General features: G+C 37.5%; 1 protein-coding gene across 1 annotated transcript in view; it reads right to left on the minus strand.

Annotated features, from left to right (window-relative positions):
- Window positions 1-27792, minus strand: part of EIF3H (eukaryotic translation initiation factor 3 subunit H) — a 93421-nt gene that overhangs the window by 56647 nt on the left and 8982 nt on the right. Inside the window, 1 exon segment of the mRNA XM_086609531.1 lies at window positions 11570-11726. Within this exon segment, the coding sequence (XP_086465657.1) occupies window positions 11570-11726 (157 nt within the window).

The raw sequence follows: 27792 nt of genomic DNA on the forward strand, positions 1-27792 counted from the left end.
TAGTGCGAGGAACATTACAGGTACCTCTTCAGGAGTCGAACACCTCACAGCTGAGTGAAATTCAGAATTCTTGAGAACGTAAAAGATTAGACCTCAGTTATCCTGCAAATATCTCTGAACCAGCTTTTCTTTCTAAGCCAAAGGCACAGAACAGGCAGTACAGAACAGTTTATCGAGAACTCTAAAATCCTGACGCTCAGTGGCTATAATGCCACCCCGACTTACCCCTCTAATTTCTCTGCTGCATAAACACACCTATAAAAGCTCTAAGATATATCCTACGGATTAGTTTTTTTAAATATATAAAAATATATACACACATATGTACAAATATAAATACATTTTATACAGATACATTCACACACACGTATTGAATAGCACATTCAAGTCTTGTTGAATTATTTCCCCGTTAAGATTTATTTTGTCTCAATGAGACTTCCACTTGCAAAAACATGCACACATTGCACAGCAAATATATCTCTGTTAGGTGCCTAATATGGCCAGGGAAACCATTTTGATTATTCTGTGCCCGCTTATGCATTGTCCTACAAAACAATAAGATAGAACAGCAAGAAACTAGCAATTAAGAGAGTCTGAATGCACATCGGGAATCACTAAAATCCACACTAGCCAAGTCAGGAACAATATGACTGATGAATAGGCCATATTACATTAGAATTGTTAGCAAGTGTTAAAAAATCATCCTTAGCAGATGTCCCTTATGACCTAAATATATCGCACAAAGAACATGCCTCCGTTTTGTTTTCTAAAAAAGTTTTAAGAAATCTTTCCACTTCTATTATTGACTAAAACTCCACAATGCTGCATGTTGCCCATAAACATGTGCATCAAGGATTTATCACACTAAACCTACAAAAATGTACGAGTATTTTACTGAAGAGTCAACAATCTATTTTAACGTGTAAATTCATGCAGGAGAAAAATACACTGAACTGAAGCATTTAATCCAATAAAATAAATCAAACTCTGTATTCGGCAAACAGTGAAACAAAAGACGCGGCGCATACTACAGCAACTTCTCCACCAACACACCACAAACCAAAATATAGTAAATATTGTAAAGTTAGATGGGCGAGAACAACCTTGCCTGCAATAAATGTTTTGTAGATACAGTCAATAAGGAATGACATGAATTTAAACTCCTATACACTATTACATGTGCAGCTACACGTACTGCTCATTTTCATTAGAGCTTTAAAGAAATTTTTACTTCCTTAAATTTTGCTGTTATTAAGATTCTAAACACTGGCTCACCACACTACAGCAAAATGCAAGATTTGCTCAGTTTGAGCTTTTTCAGTTTCTCCATATATTTCTGACTGCATCACTGTATTTAACAACATATATTAATTATAAATAAATAACACTAAAATAGAGATCTAAACTTAAAATCGACTAGGGATGTTTCTCTTTTCTATCAAAGACTAGTATTCCTCTAGAAAATCTTTTAAGTTTAGTAATCTTTGTGAATCAATTTCTTATTCCTTCAACTCCACTGCTGCAGTAGGTTTCCTGTTAGCAAAATGGATTTCGAGTCTGTTCCTCAAGGATTCAAGTCAATATTCAGTACTGAACCTTGGGCCACTAACCCCTCTCTGCCTTTCTATCAGTAAAATAAATATAAACGCTATAAACAAAAGAGGTGCCACTGGATTTAATGTGTTCTGCACCTCTAGTATGTATAATTTTATTCCATAGGAGAATAACGCTACACAATTTTTCCAGATTATGCAGTTGAGAAATCCATAAAAAATTATGAAGCAAGAAACAAGAACCAAAAAGATTTTTCTTGATTTACTATTACTTCTCATTTCAATCAGTTTCTCTTATTTTTTACCCAGATGTATTGATTTGAATTGTTGGTTGTTCACTAGGACTATAGGCATTTCCTTCATTTTGGCTCTCAGAATAAAATACTAGCACGTGGGATTTGTTCATTTTGTCACGCTTTTCTTCAGCTCCCTCAAGTTTATTGCAGCATTCTTCAGGGAAGGAAATGGCTAAATACTTGCATTAGCAAAAAAAGGAAAGGAGGGGGAATGGAAAGAGGTAATAAGAAGGTGTTAAAAGAACAACTCTCTTCCTCTTGATCCAGTCATACTGGGAGAAGTGTTGCCAAAAGAACAAACGAGCGTAGAGTCAAAATATGTGGCCAAAGCTACAGGGGAACACAGGGACCACAAGCAATCGGTTTCTTAAGAAAGGAGAGGCTACAGACCAAAACAAAACACACAAAAAGCACAGAGAGTGATCCAGGCAGCCCAATGGAAACATCCACCCCTGTAGCATGTTGTCTAAGACTGAAGAGTTATAAACAAGGATGAAGAAGTAGAAAAGTTTTTACCAGAATTGACAACGTCTTTACAGAGTCTGGGTTTTCTTCTGGATGAAGCTTTACTTCCTCCAAACACAGAGGTAGCCTAAAGATACTGCTTTTCCAACTTTTAGGCACCCAAGAAGGCACCTACTCAGTTGGGTAAGACGAATACAGGATCTACCAGGATCTCTGTTATGTGTTCTAGCAATCGCCTGAAAAAATACCTGTTTCCTTAAAATACAAATGGTTATATTCGGACTTTTTCCTGAATTGCAGGATAGCAGATAGAGTCCATTAGAGGGGGGGGGGGAAAAAAAGCCAGCAACTTTCACCTTTGCCATATGTTCACAGTAACATCATTTCATAAACTAATCTGTAGAACAGCTCAAAGAATTACTTGGGAGTCTCTGCTTTTAATAGGAACTAGCACATTAGATATCATTTACCATAACGTTTCTGCAAGTTACTGATAAAATATGAACACGAGGTCATTTGCATCTGCATGATTTAAAGTGTGGAGGATTATTAAGTATTTTTATATTTCAGAGTTCTTGCATATTACCAAAACTGAAAAAAATAACACATTTAAATGAATTTGTAAAAAAATCAAACAACCTTTAAATTCTTTGTAACTCACCAAAAATTACTTTAAAAACTTTTGAGTACTCAGGGTAAGTAAACTGTATGTTTTCTCTCCCTTAATAAACAGTAAGCATAAGGCTTAATGTTTTCAAATCACTATCACAAACTATAATATAGGTATAAAATTCAGAGATTGATACCTGAAATCAAAGAACAGATATTAAATATCTGAATATACTTTTATTATTTAATTAGTTTTCATCTTCTGTGCACTTTAATGTCTGATCATATTAGCTAAAAAAAATCAAATTCAGAATAGTTATTTTGTAGTATTTTACTTAAATTGCAGAAAAAAAAAGAAACTGGACTTTCATATTGCTGATTACATAAAAATTGTTTCTGCAAGTGTTACAAAACTACATGAAATATCTATATAGCAAATCACATATCATAAGTAAAGAATACATCTAAGATAGAACACAAACCATGAAGTAAAAATCTCCTGGCTTCAAGTTCAAAACTTGCATATAGTGAAGTGGTTGAAAGTAAAATTAAGCTGGGTACAGTCTTCCAGCTCGTTCTAATGCTGCTGAAAGACAGTTACCTACAGCAAATTACCTATCACTTCAAGTAGATGCTTCTCTAACTTCATTTTTAGGATTCCTAAATGATTATTCTTAAGCATAATTTTCAGTAAATTTCAGCATGAAATGTGTTTATTAAATATGCTAATATCCATTGCAATTGTGAATTATTAAAAAAATCAAAATATGACTGATTTTTTCAGAATTTAAGCAACCACAAGGATTTTACGTTTAAAATTACCCAAGGAAAAATGCCATGAAATATGTTTACTTAAAAAAAAAAAAAAAGATAAAAGTACAGTATCGCAGTGTCTAAAAGCAAATTACACTAACTTCTTTTGCAGCAAAATCTTAATGGAACTAGATTTAAATTAAACTTTAATATGCCTAGTGCTTTAAAGAGCAAAATGATTTCTCTTTTATGATTCAAAATTAGACGTCGAACAAAAGGATTTACCTACCACTTTAAAGCATTGCCTCTACAGTAGAAATCAACTTGAAAACCCAGAAATGCAATAAGCAAAGCATTTCAGGTACTTCATCAAATACTATCGGAAAAGGAATACTTTACATGCAGTTTCTACGTTTAGCAGAATAAACCTACTTAAATAGGCTGTCTAGGAAGATCCATCACAAGCGCTACCTCCGCTTTCTTATTACACGTGGTAGGATTGGGAAGTGAAAGAGAGAAAGCTCCTGTTCTGCTTTTAGGACACACATACACACACAAAAGCCTCTGAACCAAACTCTACCCATCCATGTAGTTCCTTAGAACACACGGCACGTTTAGGCGGATTTAAGACACGAAAAACCATTGAGTCAGTAGAGCTGTATTTAATCCAACGCACTCCGTGACTTATTTTTGGAACCCGTGTGTATCGAAGATGACACGAGCCCTATCGGATGAGGAGGACTGTGATCCCTTCCCCGCCGGCGAGGCGCAGGCTCCCGGCCGCCGAGCGGTGCCGGGCGGCGCGCTGGCTGCGAGTGCCCTCTAACGGGAACCCGCCCGCTCCGCCCGTCCGCAGCCTGACGGAACTGAATTCGGAGCGCTTTAACATCGGGATGAGGATCCGTACGCGTACTCTTCGCATTCCTCTGTTCCAGCTAAGATAATTAAAAGCACCTTTTCCAAGACTTTATACCACAAAAACGTGCTCCGGGGCACGTTGCTGTGTCTGACACAGACGAGCCCACGCGCCCGCACACGCAGGGCACTCCAGACCGCGCCGTGAAAAGCAGCCTTTTATCTGAATTTCTTCTTGAATTTCGTGCCCAGTAAAGACAAAAACCTCCAGCAGAGATAAGTCTGCAAAATATGAAAACTTATGTAAAACATTTAACAAGCTGCACGCCTGCCACTCCACTGAACCATTGCAATTACTCGAGCAGTGTCAATATTAGTTTCCTTTTAGGAAACAGATCGAAAACTGGCACCAGTGACAGGTAAAGTACAGAACAACCCAGGTGTGATTAGCAGCTTTACTAAAGAATCTTGAAAATGTATCTTATGTGATACATCTTATTACAGGGTTAATTAAGGTGTGCTTAATTGTCAACCCCTCTGTCAATCAGTATATTCCAATATCGGTTCTGGCAACTCACAAAAAAATCCAAAACATGGAAGACTAGACAAGGCTGTTTTGCATCTCTAACGACTGACCATCCATGCTCTATCAGCATCATCTCAATTCCTTACATAAATTCATCCTTATCAAGTCTGCGGACTATTCATGAATTCTTTATACCTACATGATCAAAAAAAAATCCAACTTACAATTCAATATTCTTTTTACACAGAGCACAATGTGAAACTTCATAAATGCACAAACAAATCTGATGGGCTTTTGCCAGCACTTAATAATTGAAAAGTCAACATTTACATAGTATAGCTTTCCTTCCTAAATTACTATAGGAACTTATTAAAAACACAGTTGTGCAATTCAGATAAATGGTCTACAACTGGAGTTGGAACCAAAGCTGTAATTTAGGAGCTTTTGGGTCATCTCTTCACGTCCTTAGTGAAATAAAACTTAAATTTCATGTAACTGGATTTCTGCATTTCACAAACATTCTGTAAGGAAACAGAAGACAATACACATGGCCTTTTCCATTTTTGCCAACTGTTACACCTAAAGAGAAAAAACTTTAAAAAAAAGATAGAAAAAAATTTGTCAGCTAAAACCGTGTCTGCCTGTTCAGAACACAGTTACAGCATGCTCAAGCTCTGTCCGGCAGATATGCCTGCAATGATAAACCTTTGAGTTACAATACCAGCAGATTTAAAATGGGAATAACCAGAAGTTGTTTTCATATGAAAAACTGACAAAATTTAGCCTTGACAGAAGTCTTCACAGAAAGACTCAGCACAGCTAAGGGGCTGTGATTTAATAACATCAGGACTTCTACAGCAATACTAGCAAAAGAAATCAACCTTCACATAGTCCATTTGGTCCCTATAGTTATATACGTACTATCTGAGAGATTCTGGTTTGACCATACAGGGGTTTCAAGTACCTTAAGGGTCCACACTACATCTCCAGTTGTACTCACAAGGCTGTTTGTGAAGCTACACTATTAACTTAACTCTAGAAGACAGTAGCCTTTTTTATTAAGATGCTTTTTAAAAAGTCAAAACATTCCACTAAACACTATCACACCTATGCACTGAAACACAGTACGCTGGAAAGCATTAAGAACTCATGTGACTTTCGTCTTGAAGCCCCAATGTCAATCCAGTACAGCAAACCACAGGCTTCACTTCAAGAAATGCAACCTCAAAAACGAGTCCTCCAATAAAACAGGAAGGTCCTTAACACAGCCAACACTCACTTCATTCTCACTGCAGCAGGCAACAGTTCAAAAACACACTCAGTTCACTGGTTTATCTTAAATTAACTTTTCTAAGCATGTTCCTTTCAGATACCTGAAGCCTCTGATTCTGCAAGGATCACGGATCGCAGGTCACTGTACCAGCAACACTGGAGGTAAGGCTCAGCAGTACGAACTGCTGCTACCTGGCCAATTAAAACCCTGAAAAAGTACTATATAGGAGCTATGACATGCTTTTTCATCTGGAACTGCAATCATTCGAGGCTAAATAAAAGCCACAAACAAAGAAAACAGTGAGTGTTTTTGTGGAAATGTTCCACTGTTATTTCTAGTTGTTACTGACTGATGATACAAATAAGTAACAACCTACAGCAGAGAAACATACAGGTATTAGAATCTTTGATCATCTAGATACTTCTAACCTGGAAACTGAAAAACAAAATCAACCTTCTCAGGTAAAAAAGTAAAATCACATCGGGGGTGGAGAAGGCAGCATCACCTTTTCATCTGAAGCACTTCAGAGGGAACCTAATAAAAACTCTGCATAGTTACAAAAGAAGAAAAAAGTTGCAACCTTCTAGAACTTATTTTGATGTATAATCATGTAACTGTCTCAAAGTTTCTATTGGTGTAATTACCACAGCACTTAATTTATTATCTCAGCTTTGTAAGTAATGTACTAAAATATATCAGGTTGAAATAAAATCTGTTTCAAAATATCTTAACAAAATAATGTCTCAAAATATCTATAATGAATTCCAAGATGTATACTACATTTCTAACTGTTGCTTTCCATGAAAGGAATTTAAATTTCCTTTAAACAAGGAGAAGAGCTACTCAATGAATAGCACTGAAGATAAAAACAATGAAGTGTGAAGGACTGAAGTTCACGTGTCGCTTAGAGACACAATTTATAGTCAAGAACAATACATTTATTTCTTAGGAAGAAAATACAACTCACGCATGATACCTTTTTTGTAAACCTGAACTGAAAGCAAGCAAAACTATGCTCAGACAAAAGCTTGGAAGTGCTCTGAAGTCAAAGTCATTTTCAGAAAATTACCCTTACAAAAACAAGCTGGGGTGCTGCACTATTTCACAGAAGAGCCTAAGCCAAAAATCCTTACAGCAGAAATCTGATTTTCCCTGAACAAGAGCTGAACGCATCAGGTGGAGAGGGAGGGGAGGAGGGAGCACATGGGAACAGGGGTTTTACGTGTAGATAACGGAAAGGATCTTCTTTAATTTTAAGATCTGTGTTTTGAGAAATAAATTCAATACCTATGAGGCTTTAAGTGCACTAGCATTAAGGAAACAGTCATTTGAAAAGTAAATGCCTGCCCCAAAGTTCAGAGTGCAGCTCCAAAATATCAAACGTTCCTGTTGAAGCATCTTTTGCCGAAGACTCAACACCATAGTCCTGTTCTGCAATTCTCTTCCATTAGCTCACACATCATCAACTAAATTTCACCTACAGATTTCCAACACAGAGCTGGGCTGAACCCTCCCGCCCCCTCCAACAATCTTGTGCTGCAGCAGGCCAGCCTAGGTGTTTAAGACTTCCCTGACAGGAAAATCTTACCAAAAAATTACACTTTGTTAAAATAATCATAGGGAGATGACTGCAGGAGAAACTTTCTGAGATGAAAAACACCTGTGGATTCATAGACAGTAGAGAATCCTCCCAGATTTATAATAAGAATTAGTTGAAGCTAAAAAAAACTCTTACATTTTCTGTAGTTTCCAGAAATAGTCCAATTGAAACTGCACTAAAAAGTGTTCTTGCACTAGAAGAATAAGTTTGGATATGTTTTTTTTTTTTAAATCAGAAATCTTATTTTTGAAGGAATTCTGTTGCAGCAAATAGACAAAACAATACTATCTCAGGCATTAGCAGCAAGAGATAAAATGGCACCATAACAAAAGCATATCTAAGCATATCTGAAGAAATGGTTGTTGCCAACAAGTTAGAAATACATCTTTATCAAATTGATTCTTAAATGTCATGAATACCTATTTCAAGTTCAAATTAAGGATATTTTCTTAGCACCCTCAAAAATGTGGTACATATTAGATTTGCTCAGTTTAAAAAAGGAAAACATTAACTTGAATGTTTCTTGCCAACTATCCTACAGTTTGTTTGCTCAAATATCACCCTCCTGTACGTAAGCTCAACCCCCTTAATGATCATCTCAAGACCAGAATGTAAATGAGTATTTTTCAGGTGACCTGTTTCTAGAACTCCTGCAAAACAATACAGAAGAAATTATTTTTTAAGTGTATTCATTGAATTCTCCGTATAGCAGATTAGGAGTTTGCCAACAGATAACAGCCCCATGGTGACTCTCCATTTTCTCCCCGCAGGAGAAGGGCAGCTGGGGTAGTGTGGACCTTCAGACAGCGTAACAGTCCCTGCATTAACAGAACATCAAGTATGACCAAAGTCTACCAAGAAATGCTTTCTGCAGGCCCAGAAACTTGGATTAGATGATCCCTTCCAGCCTATGCCATTCTATGATTCTATGAATCTAAATGGAATTGTTACTATGCCAGAATCTTAGACAAGGGGAGGGGGGCGAGATTTAAAAACAAACAAAAAAAACACACCACAAACACTAAGCAAGAAGAAAAGACAATACAATGTTACTCTGACCAAAGAGAACAACGTTAAGTATCACTTCAGTGACAGAGGCACTGAAGTGCCAAGAACCTTATTCTTTCCTTCCATATCTCTGGGCCTGAATTTGTGCAAATATATAAATCCAGTTGTGACACTGATGTAACATACAAGTCTTAGAGGGAGGGAGGTGCCATGTTTGGTTTGATTTTTAGCATCCTGAATTTTAAGATTCTGGCATATAACAAAGAGATTTCTCTGCTGGAGTATCTGTATCTAGAAGAAAAAAGAACCTTTTGAAAATCTGGTAGGAAGCTTGCCTAGCTCCAGGAAAAACAAACAAGGAGTACTTATAAAACATTACTGTTTTTCACATTGGCAAGACAGAAGACAACTCTATATAGAGCCTAAAAAGGTACCTAATGCTCAGCTGGCAAGCTCAAGAGTAATTTTGTTTGGGTTTTCATCTTCCCTAGCCTCTACCACATAGGTCAAAGGGCTGAACAGGTCACGAGTACAGAGAAAGCAGAATGAACATGAGCACTGTGTATTTCCTCAATGGTTCAGTCTATTTGGAGAATACAGAGAGAAGAATCTCTCTGACCCATACAGTAGAGGCTAGGGAAGATGAAAACCAATACAATATGGCTCTTGAGCTTGGCTTGTAGGGTTCAACAACCCAAAAGAAGGTTGTAGCGAGGTGGGTGTTGGTCTCTTCTCCCAAGTAACAAGTGATAGGAAATGGCCTCAAGTTGCGCCAGGGGAAGTTTTGACTTTGGTACTTGGAAAAATTTCTTCACCAAAACGGTTGTCAAGCATTGGAACAGGCTGCCCAGGGAAGCGGTTGAGTCACCATCCCTGGAGGTATTTAAAAGGTGCGTAGAAGAGGTGCTTAGGGACATGGTTTAGTGGTGGACTTGGCAGTGTTAGGTTAACGGCTGGACTCAATGATCTTCAAGGTCTTTTCCAACCTGAATGATTCTATGATTCAGCACAGGCAAGCTGCACTGACCTGGCTGCAAATTTCCTATCACTGCTTGAGGCATGCATCGGTGTCACTGTGATAGGTTCATTTTTGACTCTGGCCAGAGTTTGTTCTTCCTTCTGTGCCTGCAGCATATGGGAACAGAAGGTTGACAAGCTAAGACATTCAGGTGAGGGAAGCTCCACAAGCATTGCCTTTTGCACCTTATTTCATGTCAGGATTATTGCCTACTTGCTAAAAAGGGAAAAAGAAAGGCTGATAACAAGAGTCACTCACTTGGAACAAAGTTTCTCCCAAGCAGAAACAGCTGAACCTTATATACAAGATCACAGACTTACAGCTTCAACATGGTAGTCACCATATGGTGAGACGAATCCATCTCAGAAACTAAGAAATTTATGTCACTCTCTGCTTGCCCATCAGCTACATGGAAACAATTCAGCCATTTTCCACAGGAAAAACTGAAGCATGGACTCCAATTAAAAACGTAGATTATTGCAAACCTTTGAAGAGCTCCAGAAGAGAAAGAATCTTTAAAACATACTTTAGGCTTTAATAAAATATAGTTCTGACTCAAGCACCATGTTAATGAAGGACAATTAAGATTCCTTTGTGTTTTGCCTTTTTTTTTCTATAGCAAATTGTATAATCCCACAACAGAAGGAACAAGCAGCTAAGAAACCTTACCAAGTTGCAAAGAATTCTTAGAATTATTCGTTTTAAAGGCAGAGTCTGATTCTTTTATAATAAGATAAAATATTAATTTAATAATAACTAACCTTGTTTTAAGCACGAAAAAGCAGTTTATGCTTTAAGTAAACTCACTCATACCAAATTATCAAAATTAGATAGACTCAAGCTTCCAACCAGAAATACTTCGACTATATTGCCTCTTTAGTTACTCCTGAAGTTAAACTATCTCTCTTTAAGCTCTAACAAAGAAGCATTTCTACTAGTATCATTAAACACACACACATATACGTATTACCAAAATTAGAATTCTAAGCCTTTAGAGTTTTATTTATAAATTTTATACCATTCTGTGTCAAGCCAATTACATTGACTTACAGTGGCAATAACAAAACATTATTAGGATGAGCAAGGAAACACCAAGACAGACAGAAACCACTGATGCTACTTCTAGCTCACTTGGAGAAGCAAAAATACCACCCAGATTTCATGTTAACCAGTGCCTCTTAAACTTAGAAAGCTCTGGTCTCCAGGCTTTTAATGAGTACTTAACACATACAAATAAATCTACAGAGAGGCAACCTATATGTCTGACTACGTACATACATACATACACACACACATAATACACACACAGTCATTTTCATAAAAAGCTTTAAAATCTGAAAACTTATTTAACTTCCTGTGTGGACAGTCTTACTCTAAAATAAGTGTGTCCGTATAATACAGTATTTATCTCTATAACTTTCCTTACATAGACAAGATTTCATTTGGATAAGCAGGATAGCATTGTGAGTAACCCACCGATGCCTCAAGTCAAATAAAACCACTCTCTGATCACATACAACCTTCTGGTCACTGTGGAGAAAAATAATAATCCTTTCTTGCACATACGGATTTTTTTTTTTTAATCTAAGCTTTTGCAAAACTGTAACCATTACCTTCATCGAAGTCTGCATCATCTTCCGTATGCTGAGGGAAAGGGAAGCAATTTGTGATTTCAAGTCTGTCATCCACCACAAGACCCAGCAGCACTCCCTGGACCACTTCATTCCCCTGTCCTTCTTCTTGGTAATGTTTAATGATCTTTAACACAACCTAGAACACAATGACAAGAAAATCATAATATGCAATGGGTTTTTTTGTCCTCAACTATATGTTTGGAATTTTTAAATTGCTGAAGTATTGCATAAATTAGAGATGAAAAACAAACGAGCTACTGGTTTAAACACCAGTAATTTTAATACAGGTTGAAGAACTGGAGATCACGCTAACATTACAGGAGAATAAAAAAAGACCATTAAAAGAACGGTCAAAATGCAGTTCTAAAGCAATTTTCTGAAACACTCTTCTAAAATGAAATATTGATCTTTTTTTACTTAACCTTGTTGCTGTAACTGTTAAAAGCTATCTTGTAGGGGCATTAAGCTCCCTCCTGAGGAAAACATTGCACAAGAAACTACCAAAACACCTTGAAAGTAACTATGCAGAAACTGTTAGGAAATTTTTTAAAGGCACAAAACGCATCAATTTTCAGTTGCATTAACCTTCAAAGTTACATCTCATTGCATTTTTACTTCAAATGATCATGTAATTTATATTTTGCAAACTATGTGTCACAGGATATTTAAGAATACTGAATGATAAAAGAAGGGAAGAAAAAAAGAAGCACAAATTACTCATCATATTTTTAGTAATATAATTCTCACTTCCTTCCTTAAATCTGAACTTCACAATGAATAAGTCTCATAAGAAGATACTGTAAATTGGAACAGTATGAACAAAAATAGTCAATAATTTGCCAGAAACACTTTACACTTAAGTAAAATTTTATGCTTAACCAGAACAAGATAACACAATAACCTCAACCACAGACTTGAACGAATGTATACTTTCTCCAGCACAAGCAGGTTTTATTTCACTAAATTCTAATCCATCCAAGCAAAAGGTACCCGAAAATGTCTGACGACTATGTTGTCATTAAAGCCAGAGTACTTTAAAATCTATTGGCAAACAGATGAGTGTAATGGATATCAGCTCAACCACTCCAAGAAGAGATTTCATACAAATACTGGTATTTAGTGAACATCCTACAGGAGGGGGGAAAAAAAAAAATCCAAACCATTAAGGTCATGTTTACACATCAGGAGCATATATTTGTCCCTAGCTTTCTCCTTGGCTGTTTAGCAGAACTTTGTCACAATTTTAAAAACAACATTAATGAATTAAAAGTGCCACAATATAGGTTAAATGGAAGAAAAACATGACTAGGAAAGAAATAACTTACAGACACATTGCCTTCTTGGGGTAAAATGGGAAAACAAGAACTCCACATACAGCCTGCTTGTGAGGTCGAAGGAGAATGGAAAATAAAATACCTTTTTCCAACTAAGTTGGATGTAAGTGTCAAACAGGACTAAGATCCACGGATTCTGTTTACCCACAATACCACTCACTTCTGCTTTCTTTGCATCCGGATACACTCACACTGAAGCCTCTCAATCACAGGTAGATAACACTGTTTCACTGCAATACACATTCGCATCTGTCCCTCAGGTCCTTCGAAGCCAAACTTTCTTATTCAATTTGTTAAAAGAGGAGAGAGACAAAGAGATACTTTAGCTATATAAATCTCATTTCATGGGAAAACAGTAAGGAAATTAAGATCAGTGGGCAGTATAGTAGAATTTAACAACTCTGAAAGCAGCACAGCAAACACCAGTTTGAGATCACCTAGATGCAGAAGATGGATGCTTTCTACCACAGAGCCAGCATGCAAATAACATTCAACTTGTGTTTAGTGTGAAGTTAAGGTTTATCTTGTATTTGCCATAAGATCTGTCTCCTACAGTCAAGGAATCCATAACGAACTGGACAGGTTACAGCACAGCATGCTCTCTGCCTACCGCATAACTATTCTCAACATCTTCACAGTCTTGTAAGCTTCACCTTTTCTAGTATTTTTCTCCTCATTTGCTCTTTATTTTTCTACATACACTGACTGTCCCTGTTACTGCGAATCCTGCTTCCCTGTTGATTCCATTCCAGGAGCATTTGTGATACGATGCCAATTTTATCGCAGCATCTCTGATGATAATTGCTCACAGAAAGCAGCTGCAAATGAAAAGAGCATGGGCTGTCATCGAGTACCAATGATTTTGCAGGGAGATAAAACTAGGGTTCAAACCTCTTAAATGCTCACCAAATACCACCATACACAATGAAGCAATGACACACACAAGCCTGCAGTTTTCAGTCTCCAGCCTGAAGACCACAGCAGATATTATCCAGGGAGACACAGACCCCAACAGAAGCCTATCTGCAAGCTTCTTTCCTAACGGAGCCTGAGAAAGGTAGCAGAGACGGTCAGGAACTCACTGCTCTAAATTTCACACTCGGTAGCAAGCTGTAGAAGCTCAGGTTTACGACTGCACTGGAAAATACATTAGCTACTGAAATAATTTATAAAAAGATAAATGAACAAGTCTGAGAAACGCATCCAATGAAACATGATTCTTGTTTTCATGTTGTTCTGTGTTCTGGAGAGTTTTATGTAGCGCATAAGACACAAGTCTTTAGTATAGTAGGCTCTTAAACTTGGATTGAAAACTGCCATCAAAATACTACCATATGACCAAGAGGGAAACGTGCACTGGAACTCGTGTTTCAGGACTAGAAATAGACCTTCAAGTATAAAGCAGAACTATTTCTCTAGTGATAACAAGACCAGTTTCAAACAATAAAAATGTTGCTTCCATTTGCTTGCTAGTCTCGATCCAACAGGAACAGCTGATCACCGTACAAGTGACAATGCCAGGACATTTCCTGATTTGACTGCACAAACCAGTACTTCATATTGAGTAAACCACACACACACACACAAAAGTTAACACTAACTTGTATTTAGATATTTCCCCCCCAAAAAAATGTTATGTTTATGAAGCATCAGAACAGAATCAAAAGTTTTATTGGTTTAAAAAATAAATCTATGAAGTTTTAATATAAACAATGCAAGTAACATAACACACTGAGAAATATAAATCAATTTTTCCAAATGACATAGAAATAAAATATCCCAGAGAAATCTAAATGAACACGAGTATAGCCCATCTTTCATCCAATGCTAATTCACTTTCCAAACACTATTTATAATTCCCATCCACTTATTAATCTAATAAGAGATACTGTGTTTTTTTACAAACTGGAATTGTTTTTAAACACCCTTAGAACCCTCACTGCTATACCACTGCTAAGTGAAATTAACAGTAACTAAACCACTTTTCAGCTGTTACTGTTAAGCAATGCAGCTGGTCAACTACAAAAGGCTACCTGCTCAAGTACAAAATGTATCAAGTAATTTCACTTACTGTTAAAAAAAAAACACAAAAAAAACCCACAAAAAAAAACCACACCACACACACACCTCACCCCACAGATTTCTAAATTCTGATACACGCAAGTCAATAATCATACGCAGCTTGATTTAGTAAATACAATTAATATGTAAGAAATACATACTAAATTAGCAAGAAATACATACAAAGACTCTTTAGAAAAGAATATATGAAAAACTGCTAAATAAAACTAGAGAGTCCCCCAGCCTTATAAATTTAGCGTTCAAAATACCAAAGCAATTTAATCACTTGGAGTAGCCACCTGTCAGATTTTAATGGTCATCAATCCTCAATTAACACAAAAAAAAAAAAAGCTTTCAGTTCAGCAGTGGTTCTAATCTTCCAATCTTCAAAGCACTGCTCAAACATTAAGAATGAAGTCATACTACAAAAAAGAACCATTCTGAAACTATTAAAAACTTCAAAGATACATATTTTAGCTATAGGAGTATAATGTTAAATTTTAACTTTGGCACTATCCCGACATCACTGCTGTTAATTTCAAACGTCTGTATCTCATTACAGAAATATCTATAGCATGAACCATCAGCTGAAGTATCATAAGCTTTGGGGGGGGTCCTGGGAAGATTCCGCTGTAAGGACATGAATATGCCAAGATGCACATTTCTGTCTTTCTCTAAAGAGAGACAGCAGCAAATCTAACCACTGAAGATTCATTTGCGAGTGTGCTCCAGAGAGCTGAAAGTCACCACACAGAAAACAGACTTCCAGTACCTGTGCTGTGTCTTACAGATACGACATCAAACAAGAGGGCGCTTCTGTTAGCCCACTGGATGCATGATGTAACATGCCGGTTTACAGTCTTAAATCAAGTATTTAAATCTTGCTGAATGCTTAACATTTTTTCCCCATCCAAGAAAGCTTTGTCGGCACAACCACTAGCACCAATTGCCAGCATCTGGGAAGAGGGTGGGGACAGTGCAAACCACACTGTGCTACGTAGCTGTTTACAAACCAACCATCATATGGGCATCAAATGGGGAAGGTGCCACAATGCCACGTCCTTTCAATATTTAACACTAGTGAAACTGCGATCAATACTTAGCTTGGCAAAACAGTCTTGAAAGCGGTTACCACTGATAGCGTCTGATGTATTTTGAATACCTCCATATCGCATATGGAGCCTTCTCCATATGAGTTCTTAAACCTCTAACCATGACCTTTACATTTAGGCATTACAGCATGAGCTATTTTAATTAAACTCCTAGCATAGACAAAGTTCAAGAGAGAACTGTTAATGCAGTTTAGTAAACAGATAGATCTCGACTGTCAGTACTAACAACTACTCACGCAATTGAGTTTGAACTGTGCTAAACTCAAGGATGCCTAGAAACAAGACCTACCTGATAAACATAAAATGCGTATATGGCATCCCTGGAAAAAAGACAGTTAGTTAATCTGTTCAATAATATCCAAATGAAGATGCATCAAATCTAACACAACAAATTTTATACTGATTTAGTGGCCCTGCCTGCTTCCCCAGCTCACACTACACGAAAAGCAAATCTACAATGTGCATTGTGCTGAGACTTAACCAGGTAGCTGCGCAAAAATGAATTTAATTAAACAGTTCTGAAATCTTCAGTTAAGCACTGAATGGCTTTGTTTTCTAACAAAGACTTGAAAAAAACCCAAGAGAAAACTACACCAAGATATAGTGAAATACAGGCAATGTTAACATTTTTTAATAGTTCCAGATAAGGGGTGGTTTGTTTTGGGTTTGGGGGGAGAGGGAGTTGGGGGGGTTGTTGGAGGGGAGTAGGGGGGTTGGTTGGTTGTTGTTGGTTTGGTGGGGTCTTTTTGAACACACTACAGATAAATGCTTACTCTACACTTACAAAAGACAAGTTCTGGAAGCTGACCAAGCAAAAACTTGCCCTGGGCCGATTTGTCTCCTGGCAAAAGCACCACTTGATAAGACAGTAACAAAGTCTCTCAACTTTCCTGCCAGGAGAAAAGGAACTCTGAAGTAAATTAAAGATATCACTGCACAGTTAAGAGCAAGAAAACATATGTCTAATACACATAATGCTCTCCTCTGGATGATTAAGGAGACAGATGTTTACAGACACACATAAAAAATTCCAACTTAATCAGCATAGTCCACTGAAACACATTCTAGAAAGCACTGCCTCACATCACAGCACAAAATCAACAGGTTGATATCCTGCTTTTTCAGGTGTTGGATATGAAGCTTCATGATGCAAGACTGCCATCACACAAAGCCGTGCCATGAGGTGAACTGAAGATTAGAGATGAAACTGAATTCTCCATATTACACTAATTTTGAGAAATATAACAATCTCTACTAACAATCAAAGCCTGAATTCACTTAAATGCATATACTAGATCGTTTGCAGAGATTGTTGAATTCTTCTAGATTCTTTTGTTCAACAGTGCTGATTTTTTGACCACTCCTGACATGACTGATGTCTAAACATTTATTCTTTTCTTATTATTATTCTTTCATGCTTAACTTTGGAACAAAAGCTCTTAAAACTGTTAGACCAATTTTATCTCAGTAGAAGTAAAAAAAAATTGTTTTCCATTAAGACCTTCAACATCTTAAAGTAATTGTTTTGATAGGTACCTTCAATCCTAACTATGACTGGTGGTCACAAAAAAAAAAAGGTATTTTAATTCCCTGACAAGTAATCAGACAGATACTTAATCTGAACAAGGACAAGACCAAGTAGACCCGAAAACCAAAAATGTTGTTTCTGAACAGCAAGTTCAGAAACAACAAATCTTAGCCCTCACAGTTCTGTCTAGCAACTATAATAGTCATCATTTGGACAGAAGGCCTCAAACGCCCCACAATGTTTTACCTTTGCCTTGACTGGTTAAAGCCCCAACATCAACATTTACAAAGCCTTTGAAAATACAGTTCTTGGAACAGTGAGCTTACATGTTATATCAATCAGTAGCTAACAAACACCAGATGTTAAAATCTTATTTCTGAACTTGACCAAAATGCGAGGCTTAAAAACAATAATTACATATGAGGCCTAACAGAATAGTGCATGCCATTTCTTCCCATCTCAATCAGGTGCAAATATCAACATCTCTTTTGACATGAGAGTGGAAGTTTCGTGGAGCTGAGCTTGAATTCAACTATTATGAACAATGTATATTGATCCGAGGCGGTCCTCAAATGGGGGATACTACATACGTTTTCACACAGAAATTATAAATCATAGGATTCTGTGGGTTTTGTCTCATGTAGGTCCTCAGTACCAAATCATTTGAAAATCCATGGTAAATCGAATGGAAAATATTCCATCTTGTAGGGCTTTTTTGGGGGGAAGTGAATGTTACATGCTCCTGTACTATTTGCATACTTTAGAGCATTAGGAAGTATACAAAAAGCATTCAAAGCTTTTTATTCCCTGGGTGACTTACTACATCAGTTGGTACCATCACCTGCTTAGCTTGTAAACCTCATGACTTCAGATGATAGAAGTACAGAAGGGAACACCAGTAACCTTCAGAAAGGAGTGCAGCTCCACAAGATGTACATTAAGCTGAACAAAACTATCCAAATCATAACAGATTAACATCAGTATTTTCAGTCATTCCTACTTGGCTTAGGAATTCTATCACCCTATAATTATAGGAATCTCGATGGTTTTCCATATTACCTCCTGCCTCATAAAATGCTTACGGCCATCTAACGCTACACTTTCTTGCGTTGTGGGGGTTTTTCTTTCCTATTTTTTTTCCAACATAGCATTAAGCTAGATAAATTGGCAAGGTATATTCTATCTCAGTAAACAGGTGATTTAAAGCACAACTCAAATTCAGCAGTAGGCCAAGAAGCATTTTATCACTCCTTCCTAATCATTAACTGGTCATGTGCAGCTTTTCCAGCCATGCCCCAAAGAGTGTACCTATTTACGCTGAAGCTCAGTCTAAAAAAGTAGACGTTCAGTTCCTTTTTCACTTTCTGTACGTCTGTTACACAGATCACATGTATCTCAGCAACACGTTCGACGCCAACGGAACGTAAAGCTCAAACCACCATCAGGCAATGCCCCATACAAAATATTTCCTAAGTATCTGCTCTTTCAGTTGTTTTGTTATTTTTCTTTTTAGGATGAACTACTTCCAAACTGCTGTGATTCAAGAGCTATAGACTGTCCCTTCAAGCAAGACAAAAATCCAGCCTAACAAGAACGGGGTCTTCCTCCTCTACAGTAATACAGCCTGCCTGCACCTTCCAACAAAGGTGGTCATTCACAGTGCAAGTCCAGGCTCACTACGGACACTGCCAAGTGATTGACACATACACTGTATTTACTGGAAGCACATCCAATTGCTGTACACACGGGTTAGCTTCTCACTCATTCTATTACTAGGACATTTCAAAAGCTGTAGGGATTTTAAAAAAACATAAAGCCTATAAAAAAAAGCTACTCCAAATTATAAAAGTCGCTGTTTTTATATAAAACCAGATACGGGACATGGAACAAACCATCAGCTAACACCTAGAACTAAAACTGGTAAATATCTTATCTAAAATATAAAGTGAAAAAGATTTTGCTACTGACATAAGTAGGTAGGTGGAATTCAGCCTGAAGAACTGAAATAGCACAGACATGAAGCCTGTTTCTGTACAAATACAACATCAGAAAGGGAGATTACTAGGCTTTGGTTAGAAGTCTGTTGGTTTTTCATAAGCTGTGTATTTTCTTGACTCTGTCAGGAATTTACGTTAATCAGCTCGTGTCTTGTAGGTACCATGAAACATCTGTTTAAGTCATTTATTTACTCATGTCCAAGCAAGCTGCTCGTTCTTGCAAAAGGAAGAAGTTAAACACAAACTGCAGCGCACCAAAGGAAAAAGTCATTGAACACTGGAGAAAAGCAAACGTTTATTAAAACACAGAAACACAGAAAAATATCCATGGTTAATCAAGGTGTGTTTTATCAAGCAGGCCAATCTCCTCCTGACTTTTGTCGTGATACATTTTCATTTGTTTTTTTTAACAGGTTAACAATCGTCTCTGTGGTTGTCCACAATCCATTAATACGCTTTAAATATTGACTCAATGTAAGTAAAAATGCACCGTTACGTTTCTGTATTTAAATTCTCCATTGCTCTGTTCACACACTGGCGTAATGTATTTCTCCGCAATACAAAGTTTCATAACACATTTCACAGTACACGGATTCATGGTCATTCCCATGGAAACCATCAGGGCCACAGGCACTGCAAAATCACTTCCTTGTAGAAACATTTCTGTAAGGCAGCCCCAGGATTTCAATCGTGCGAGCAGTAGGGCGTTAGATGTTATTAGCACGGTTAGGAGGTAGTGATAGGGCTGTAATAAGATTAATATCCAAAATTCTGCTAGTTACAAGCGGGACGGAGCATTTTCTCAGGACTACTCGGTGTATTATTCATCCTGTTTCACAAATCTCACCAAACTCAAATCTTTCAAAAACATTCAGTACTTCAGGCAATTTTTGCAAGTTGTCAGTTTATTGCCAATTTATATTTATTATTTTTAATGAATCCAATACCTAACTATCATTTCAAGAATGAAAGCTGATTAATATACTCCTTTAGAGCATAACATATGGAAATTATATAGAAGCAGTAAAGGCAGACAGTTTCAACATTTTCCTCTTGATACACCAGTGCCTTATACTTCAACATACAGTCGATACATACATTCTGTGTGTTAGTGAATCACCATCATTCAAATATTCAGGCACTTATTGAGCTAGTAGTGTATTTTTAAGAGGTTTTCTCTTCAGCATCAACTTCTAGCAGCTTCCTATAAAAAGATTTAAAGATGATAGCCAAAAGCAGCAGTAGCAAATTTTAACAGCCTAGTTTTTAATCAGATTGTGCCAAACTGTTATCATTTTGAAGCTGAAGAACTGCAAGACAGTTACCCTTATTTATTTGACCTTCAAAAATTAGTAAAATACAGCAGAGCTAGATGGGAAGGAGGGAGTAGGGGCTCATCTGAGACTACTGATCTTTTTCAAAGACCCTACCCTGCACAACAGAACTGGAATACATCTATTACTTAAGGGTGTGTCTTAAAATCATGACTTCCATATGCATTCAACAGATGCTTCCAAGTAACCATTAAAATCCCTACTGGACATGATTTCCATGTCATTTTAATAATTTATAGCCTTTTGCGCAACAGTTTTTTCCACATTCAAGCACTTATCCTTTCTGGCAAATGCTTGGTTATGTGCTGTGGGGCTGCAACAGAGACAGATCCTCCTAGTAACAGGTAGTGCAATCCGGAGCACAGAGCCTGGACTGAGTCTCAGTTTTCCTGCTGACTTAAAGTATAAAATTGAGGAAAAAACATGAAAGTCAATTATTGCTGGTAAGCTTCAGCTTCCCCATCTTTCAAAGAGAGGTAAGACTTGACTTTGTATCACCATCTGAACATGGCCATGCAAAAATCACTCCCAGGAGAGTTCCATTTCTAATAATAACTACTGTGACAGCAAGATTAAAAATAACTCTTCTAATTTTATCACTAAGAGTACTAATGGATAAGGCAGTATGGCTTTCAGATTGTTCCCAAAAAGTGATGATAGCTGCATTAAATAGTCTATATGTAATCTAAAGTTTAAAAAGCTTTAAAACAGTTTTTTTTGCATTGATAATAATTTAATAGTAAAAAATAGAGTCTTAAACATTCAAAACTCGGCTCTATGTTAACGAAGAATTTTGTCAATGAGGTTGCTTGCTTTCCTCAGATTTGCATTGGAAAAAAAAAAAAATCAAGTATTGACAAGAAGTGGCTTACACCTCCAACTAAGATCCTAAACACCAAATGGGCATGACTCTTGCTTAAAATGAATAGGTAAGTACACTGCCTATTGCGCAGATATGTGGCTCCATGGAATGAGAAGGATGTGCAAGTGGACTACAAAGCAGCATGCAATGTTTAAGCAGAACAAAGCCAGGGACTAACAAGCCTTATATGCTCAAAGCAACATCCCAATCCTCCTTTTCCAGTAAAAGACCAGATGTTTATAAAAGAATTAGCCTGTTACTGCATGCACACAGCAAAATTCAGGTGCACCTTCAAAGTCCAGTGAGTAAATAAGCTTCTCCATTAACTTTAAAATTAGATTAAGCCACCAAAAAAAATTAAACATTAAATGCTTATCTTAAATAAGCATCCACATACAAGTCATTCAAGAATATTTCCACGTTTATTCCTAAATAACCTTATGTATGCATGTCACAAAAGACGTTATCAAAGTTAAACCAGTTACACTCTCTTTGTTTTGCATTGTTGACTTTAGACTGTTAGATCATCTTACAAAATGCCAACAAGAATTCTTACTATACAGGCATGAAATTTTCCAATTTATTACATTAACAAGGTATTTACTTTCCATTAAGATGACACCATTTAACATGTGGTAACTTAATGTAACTGCTAAGAATTGTTGTTAAAGCAGGCATCACATCTCTGCAACCTTAACGTTGCCTAAAGATCAAAAAAAAAAAATACAAATGAACAGCATGCTCAAAACTGTACCACCACTGGGAATGTATTCTGAGCATGTGTGTTAAAACAGAAAAATAACAGACAAAGTAATCATATCCAAAAAAAAAAACATTTCTGACAAAGAAAGCTTAATAAAAAAGACTACAGCAACAACAAGTTGAAAATACATTATCTTCTTTCGAAGACTAGAAAAACAAAAGACTTGTCCCTCTTCTTACAAGGTCTCTCATAAGATCTGTAAGATGAGAAGTTTAACTGTTAATGACAGTAGTGTAGAGGGCAACACATTATTTGTCCTTGCACACAGTTAAAAGAAAAGGCTGTTTTGAAATAATATTTTCTCCTTCAAGTCTTCAAGTGTAACACTGCTCAACACATTTAAACCACCTCCACATTTAGATTAACTCCTTTTGTCAGCACACTAGTTTCACAGTATGAAGCGATACCAGATGTTCTAGTTCTAAATGCCTCACTAGAGTATACTTACCATGATGCTTAGTAGATGCTGAGTGCACCAATGCACTCTTACAAATCATTTGAAGTTTGTGCTCTGTTAGCAAGTATACTTGCCATCCATTGACCAGACACACTGAAATTTTAATCCTCAGACCATCATGGTGTGGGTACTTTATCTGTTTCAGGTTAAGAAATCTCAAAAAGGATAGTGTCTGTATTTAAGAATGAAATCAACAGCAAGAATAAGAGTTTACAATTAAATAAAAAAAAAAACAACAACCAAACAACCACAAATGCCTCTTCCTTGCTAGAAGAAACCACTCATAGACACAGAATTGAAGGAACCCTACATTTGTAAAACAACAAAAAAAAAGAAAAACCAACAAACAGATCCTTTTTATTTTGCTTTAAATAGAAATGTGTCAATGTAAAAAGAAGCACAAGGAACGCAGAAGACAGGTAATGTTCTTGGCACACTTCATTCAACTCTTTACCACTTTGATTTGTACCACTGTTACTCTGGTAACAAAGCTGTCTCAGAAAATCCAGCAGGTCAGATGCCGTGGCACATTTTCCACAGAGTGCTATAAACCCTCCTGCCGAAGCATTATGAACAGAGGCAGCCAGATGAAGGAAGAAGGGATGAGAAAGCCAACACAGTCATATGCGTCAGAACTTCACTAACCCTGAAAAATGGAAAGTGTTATATTCCAAGGAGGTTCTTCCCCTTTCAACTTGTTAATACACATCAATGCCTTCTCTTCTGAATGTAAGCACGGATTATATATCAGAACTTCCCCTCTGGGTTCTATTCATGCAACTCATTGTACCTGAAGATTAATAGAAAGCATATACATACTATAGTACATACTAATGCAAAACGCTTCTGCATTCACCATGGTTCAAGGGAGCCATGAACACACCAAGTTAGTATTCAATTCACACAGTAACTCTCAGTGTCAGCTTCATCTGATCTGATTTTTTAGGGAAACAGGTCAAAGAAAAGTCAAAGAGATTAAACTTCAACTTAAAATTCCATCCAAACTCCTTTAGAGGACACATAAAACACCACAAGGCCTGAAGGACGTTACATCCTAAAAGTCCGTTCTACAGCTCTGCAATGTCAAGAAACTGGACTGAGAACGGCTGACAGAACACGAAGTCTGGGAGTTTTCACCAAGTCTTCAAAAAGGGGAAAGGAGAGGGGAAGAAACCACACAAAAAACTAGGAAAAGCACAATTTTCACAACTTGAGAACACAACAAAGATTTTTAGTCAGTTCAATATAGGCTTCACTATTATTATCAACTTTAAATGACAGGTACTCAAATACTAGAGAAACTGTTTTCCTCCCAAGCGGGTCAAAACCTATCATGAAAAAAAAAAGGCGCTTAAAAGAACATTTACAAGATGAGTCTTGAAAACTGATTTTCAGTAAACACGGTATCATTTTGCTTTATTTACTATGATCAGATAAATCATCCTAAAGAGCTTCTGACCCAAGAAGCTAACTAAGCCTTCCCAATAAACAACTGGGGATAGGACATCATCTGCGTTTACAACAAACATGACTGATAAAAAGAAAATAAGGTACAAGCAACTTAAATACCACAAATGTGAGTAGAGTAACTATTAAAAAAAAAAACAGTTCAATAATTATGAGCTTTGGGTTTTTTCAGGGGTTTTGTTTGTTTTGGGTTTTTTTTAAGACAGACTCACACGCTTTCACATCTATGTTATAAAAACTAATTAAAAACTCCTCTACATACTACAGATGAGAACACAAACCATTAGGCACACTATGTCATCACCAAATCAGGGATGATATAACGAAGCTTACAGCAACAATCTTTTCAGTAGATCAGTCATATCTGACACAAGAGAAACACCTACACTACAGCCACACTGGTGCAAATAGAAATGCAGACAAGGCCTCCAACTTCTAACCATTTTCTTGACATATTTTGGCCAATGTATGTTTATATTTAATTTAAATAAATTGGCAATGGTATCTTAAGGTTTAGCTTAAGTTCTATATAAACTTTAAAACATGCACCTAAATATATATTCAAAGACTCATAGAATTATGCAGCTGGAACAAGTATTACCTGGCATTAGAAGATCATCCTGAGTGTTAACATGGCCTCTAACCCTCATCTCAGAGTTTGATGGCCCAAAGATTCAGGTGTGCCCACTCTTTGCTATCCATAAAGGCTTCTGTTGAAAGCTGTAGAAACATTCATTAACTACGGAATGGCAATTCGTTACTAGTATTAAGGCTTCCCACCTCACAGCTATGAAGATAATGGAATAGAAACCTATGGTTGTTTCGAGAAGCCTACCTAACTTTGGCTACTTTCTACAATATGTAAAATCTGTGTGCAATGGGTAAAAGTGCAAAAAGAATTCATATACAGTGGTTTAATAAAAAAGGAAACCTTGTTCCCATTAATGAAATAGTAAGAGCAACATGCATATTAATGCTTTAGTGTGTTATTAAGATTCTAGTTATATTGCTATGCAAGAGCAACATGTAAGAAAATCTTATTCAGGCTGTCAACACTGTTCGCCAAAAGCATTACTGGATATAATTTTCTGAATGCATACATAACTTCAAAGGTCAGGATTTTAAAAAGAAAAAAAAAATAGTCATATATTGGTGCTTAAGATTTAATTAGATGAGGAATTATTTCACTTTTACTCTCCTTCCTAGAATATCCTGACACAGAGGATTTACAAAGAATGAAACAGCTTCCCAGTAACAACATACCTCCTTGTGACTACTATGAAAGCAAACTTGATTAGCAAAACTCACTTATTTGGCCTAGCAGCCAGCACACTCGCCTTGCTAAAAGATCCCCATCTCCCAACCCACAGCTGTTATTCTCTCAGAAGAAAGTTCCCATGCACCCATTATCTACACACCAGTGGTCAGACAAGACCCACAACCCACCACATGGAGTAACTCTAGTTTTGAATATCAGTTCAATTCCAGTATTACATAAGCTTTCACACTCATCTGCTAAAAATGTTACTCATCCCACCTGATGAGGGATTCCAGAAAATCCAGGGGATTCCTGGAATGCATTAACAATAACTTCCTTATCCAAGTGATAGAGGAACCAACGAGGAGAGGTGCCATGTTAGACCTCGTTCTCGTCAACAGGGAAGGGCTGGTAGGTAATGTTGAACTCGTGGGTAGCCTTGGCTGCAGTGACCATGAGATGGTGGAGTTTGAGATCCTAAGGGCAGCTAAGAGGGGGAAGCTCAGCAAGCTTGAAACCCTTGATTTCAGAAGAGCTGACTTTCGCTGCTTCGGGAGTGTGCCATGGGATAAAGCCCTGGAGGGACTGGGAGCTGGTTGACTTTCAAGGATCATCTCCTCCAAGTTCAAAGGCATTGCATCCCTAAAAGGAAGAAATCAGGCAAAAACACCAGGAGATCCATATGGATAAACAAAGAACTCCTAGCTAAAATCAAATACAAAAGGGGAATACACAAAGCATGGAAACAGGGACTGGTAACCTGGGATGATTACAAGGAAGTTGCTCGTGTACTCAGAGACCAGGTTAGAAAAGCTAAGGCCCTGACAGAGTCAAATCTGGCCAGCAATATTAGAAATAACAGAAAAGGATTTTATAGGTATGTGAGAGAAAAAAGGAAAATGAGAGAGAACGTGAGGCCTCTCCGGAAGGATACAGGTGACCTGGTTACTGAGGACATGGAGAAGGCTGAAATTTTCAACAACTTTTTTGCCTCGGTCTTCACTGGCAACCACTTGAACCACACCATCCAAATCACAGAGGATGCTGGCTGGGTCTGGGAGAGTGAAAAACCACCCAGGGTAGGAGTAGATCAGGTCCGGGAACACCTAGAGAACCTGAAGGTGCACAAGTCCATGGAACCTGATGAGAAACATCCACGGGTCCTGAAGGAAGTGGTGGCTGAAGTTGCTAGGCCACTAGCCATCATATTTGAGAGGTCCTGGCAGTCTGGTGAGGTTCCTACAGATTGGAAAAGGGCAAACATAACCCCCATCTTTAAAAAAGGGACCAAGGACAACCCGGGAAACTACAGACCAGTCAGCCTTACCTCTGTGCCAGGTAAAATCATGGAACGGATTCTCCTGGTAGCTGTACTAAGACACATAAAAAATAACCAAGTGGTTGGTGACAGCCAACATGGCTTCACTAGGGGCAAGTCGTGCCTGACTAATTTAGTGGCCTTCCATGACAAAGCTACAGCGCTGGTTGACATGGGTAAAGCAACAGATGTCATTTTCCTGGACTTGTGCAAGGCGTTTGACACTGTCCCACATGACATCCTTGTCTCTAAAACGGAGAGACACGGATTTGACAGATGGACCACTCAGTGAATAAAGAAATGGCTGGATGGTTGCACTCAAAGAGTTGTGGTCAATGGTGCGATGTCTACATGGAGACCAGTGTCAAGCGGTGTCCCTCAGGGGTCTGTTCTGGGTTCAGTGCTGTTCAACGTCTTTGTCAGCGACATGGATAACGGCATTGAGTGCACCCTCAGTAAGTTTGCCAATGACACCAAGCTGTGTGGTGCCGTGGACTCACTTGAGGGAAGAGATGCCATCCAGAGGGACCTTGATAGGCTTGAGAATTGGGTCAGTGCTAACTGCATGAGCTTCAACAAGTCAAAATTCAAGGTCCTTCACCTGGGTTGGGCTAATCCTAGGCACAAATACAAACTGGGCACAGAGTGGGTTGAGAGTAGCCCTGAAGAGAAGGATTTGGGAGTGTTTATAGATGAGAAGCTCAACATGAG

This window comes from Tauraco erythrolophus, chromosome 3, assembly GCF_009769465.1.
Source record: "Tauraco erythrolophus isolate bTauEry1 chromosome 3, bTauEry1.pri, whole genome shotgun sequence".
NCBI lineage: Eukaryota > Metazoa > Chordata > Aves > Musophagiformes > Musophagidae > Tauraco > Tauraco erythrolophus.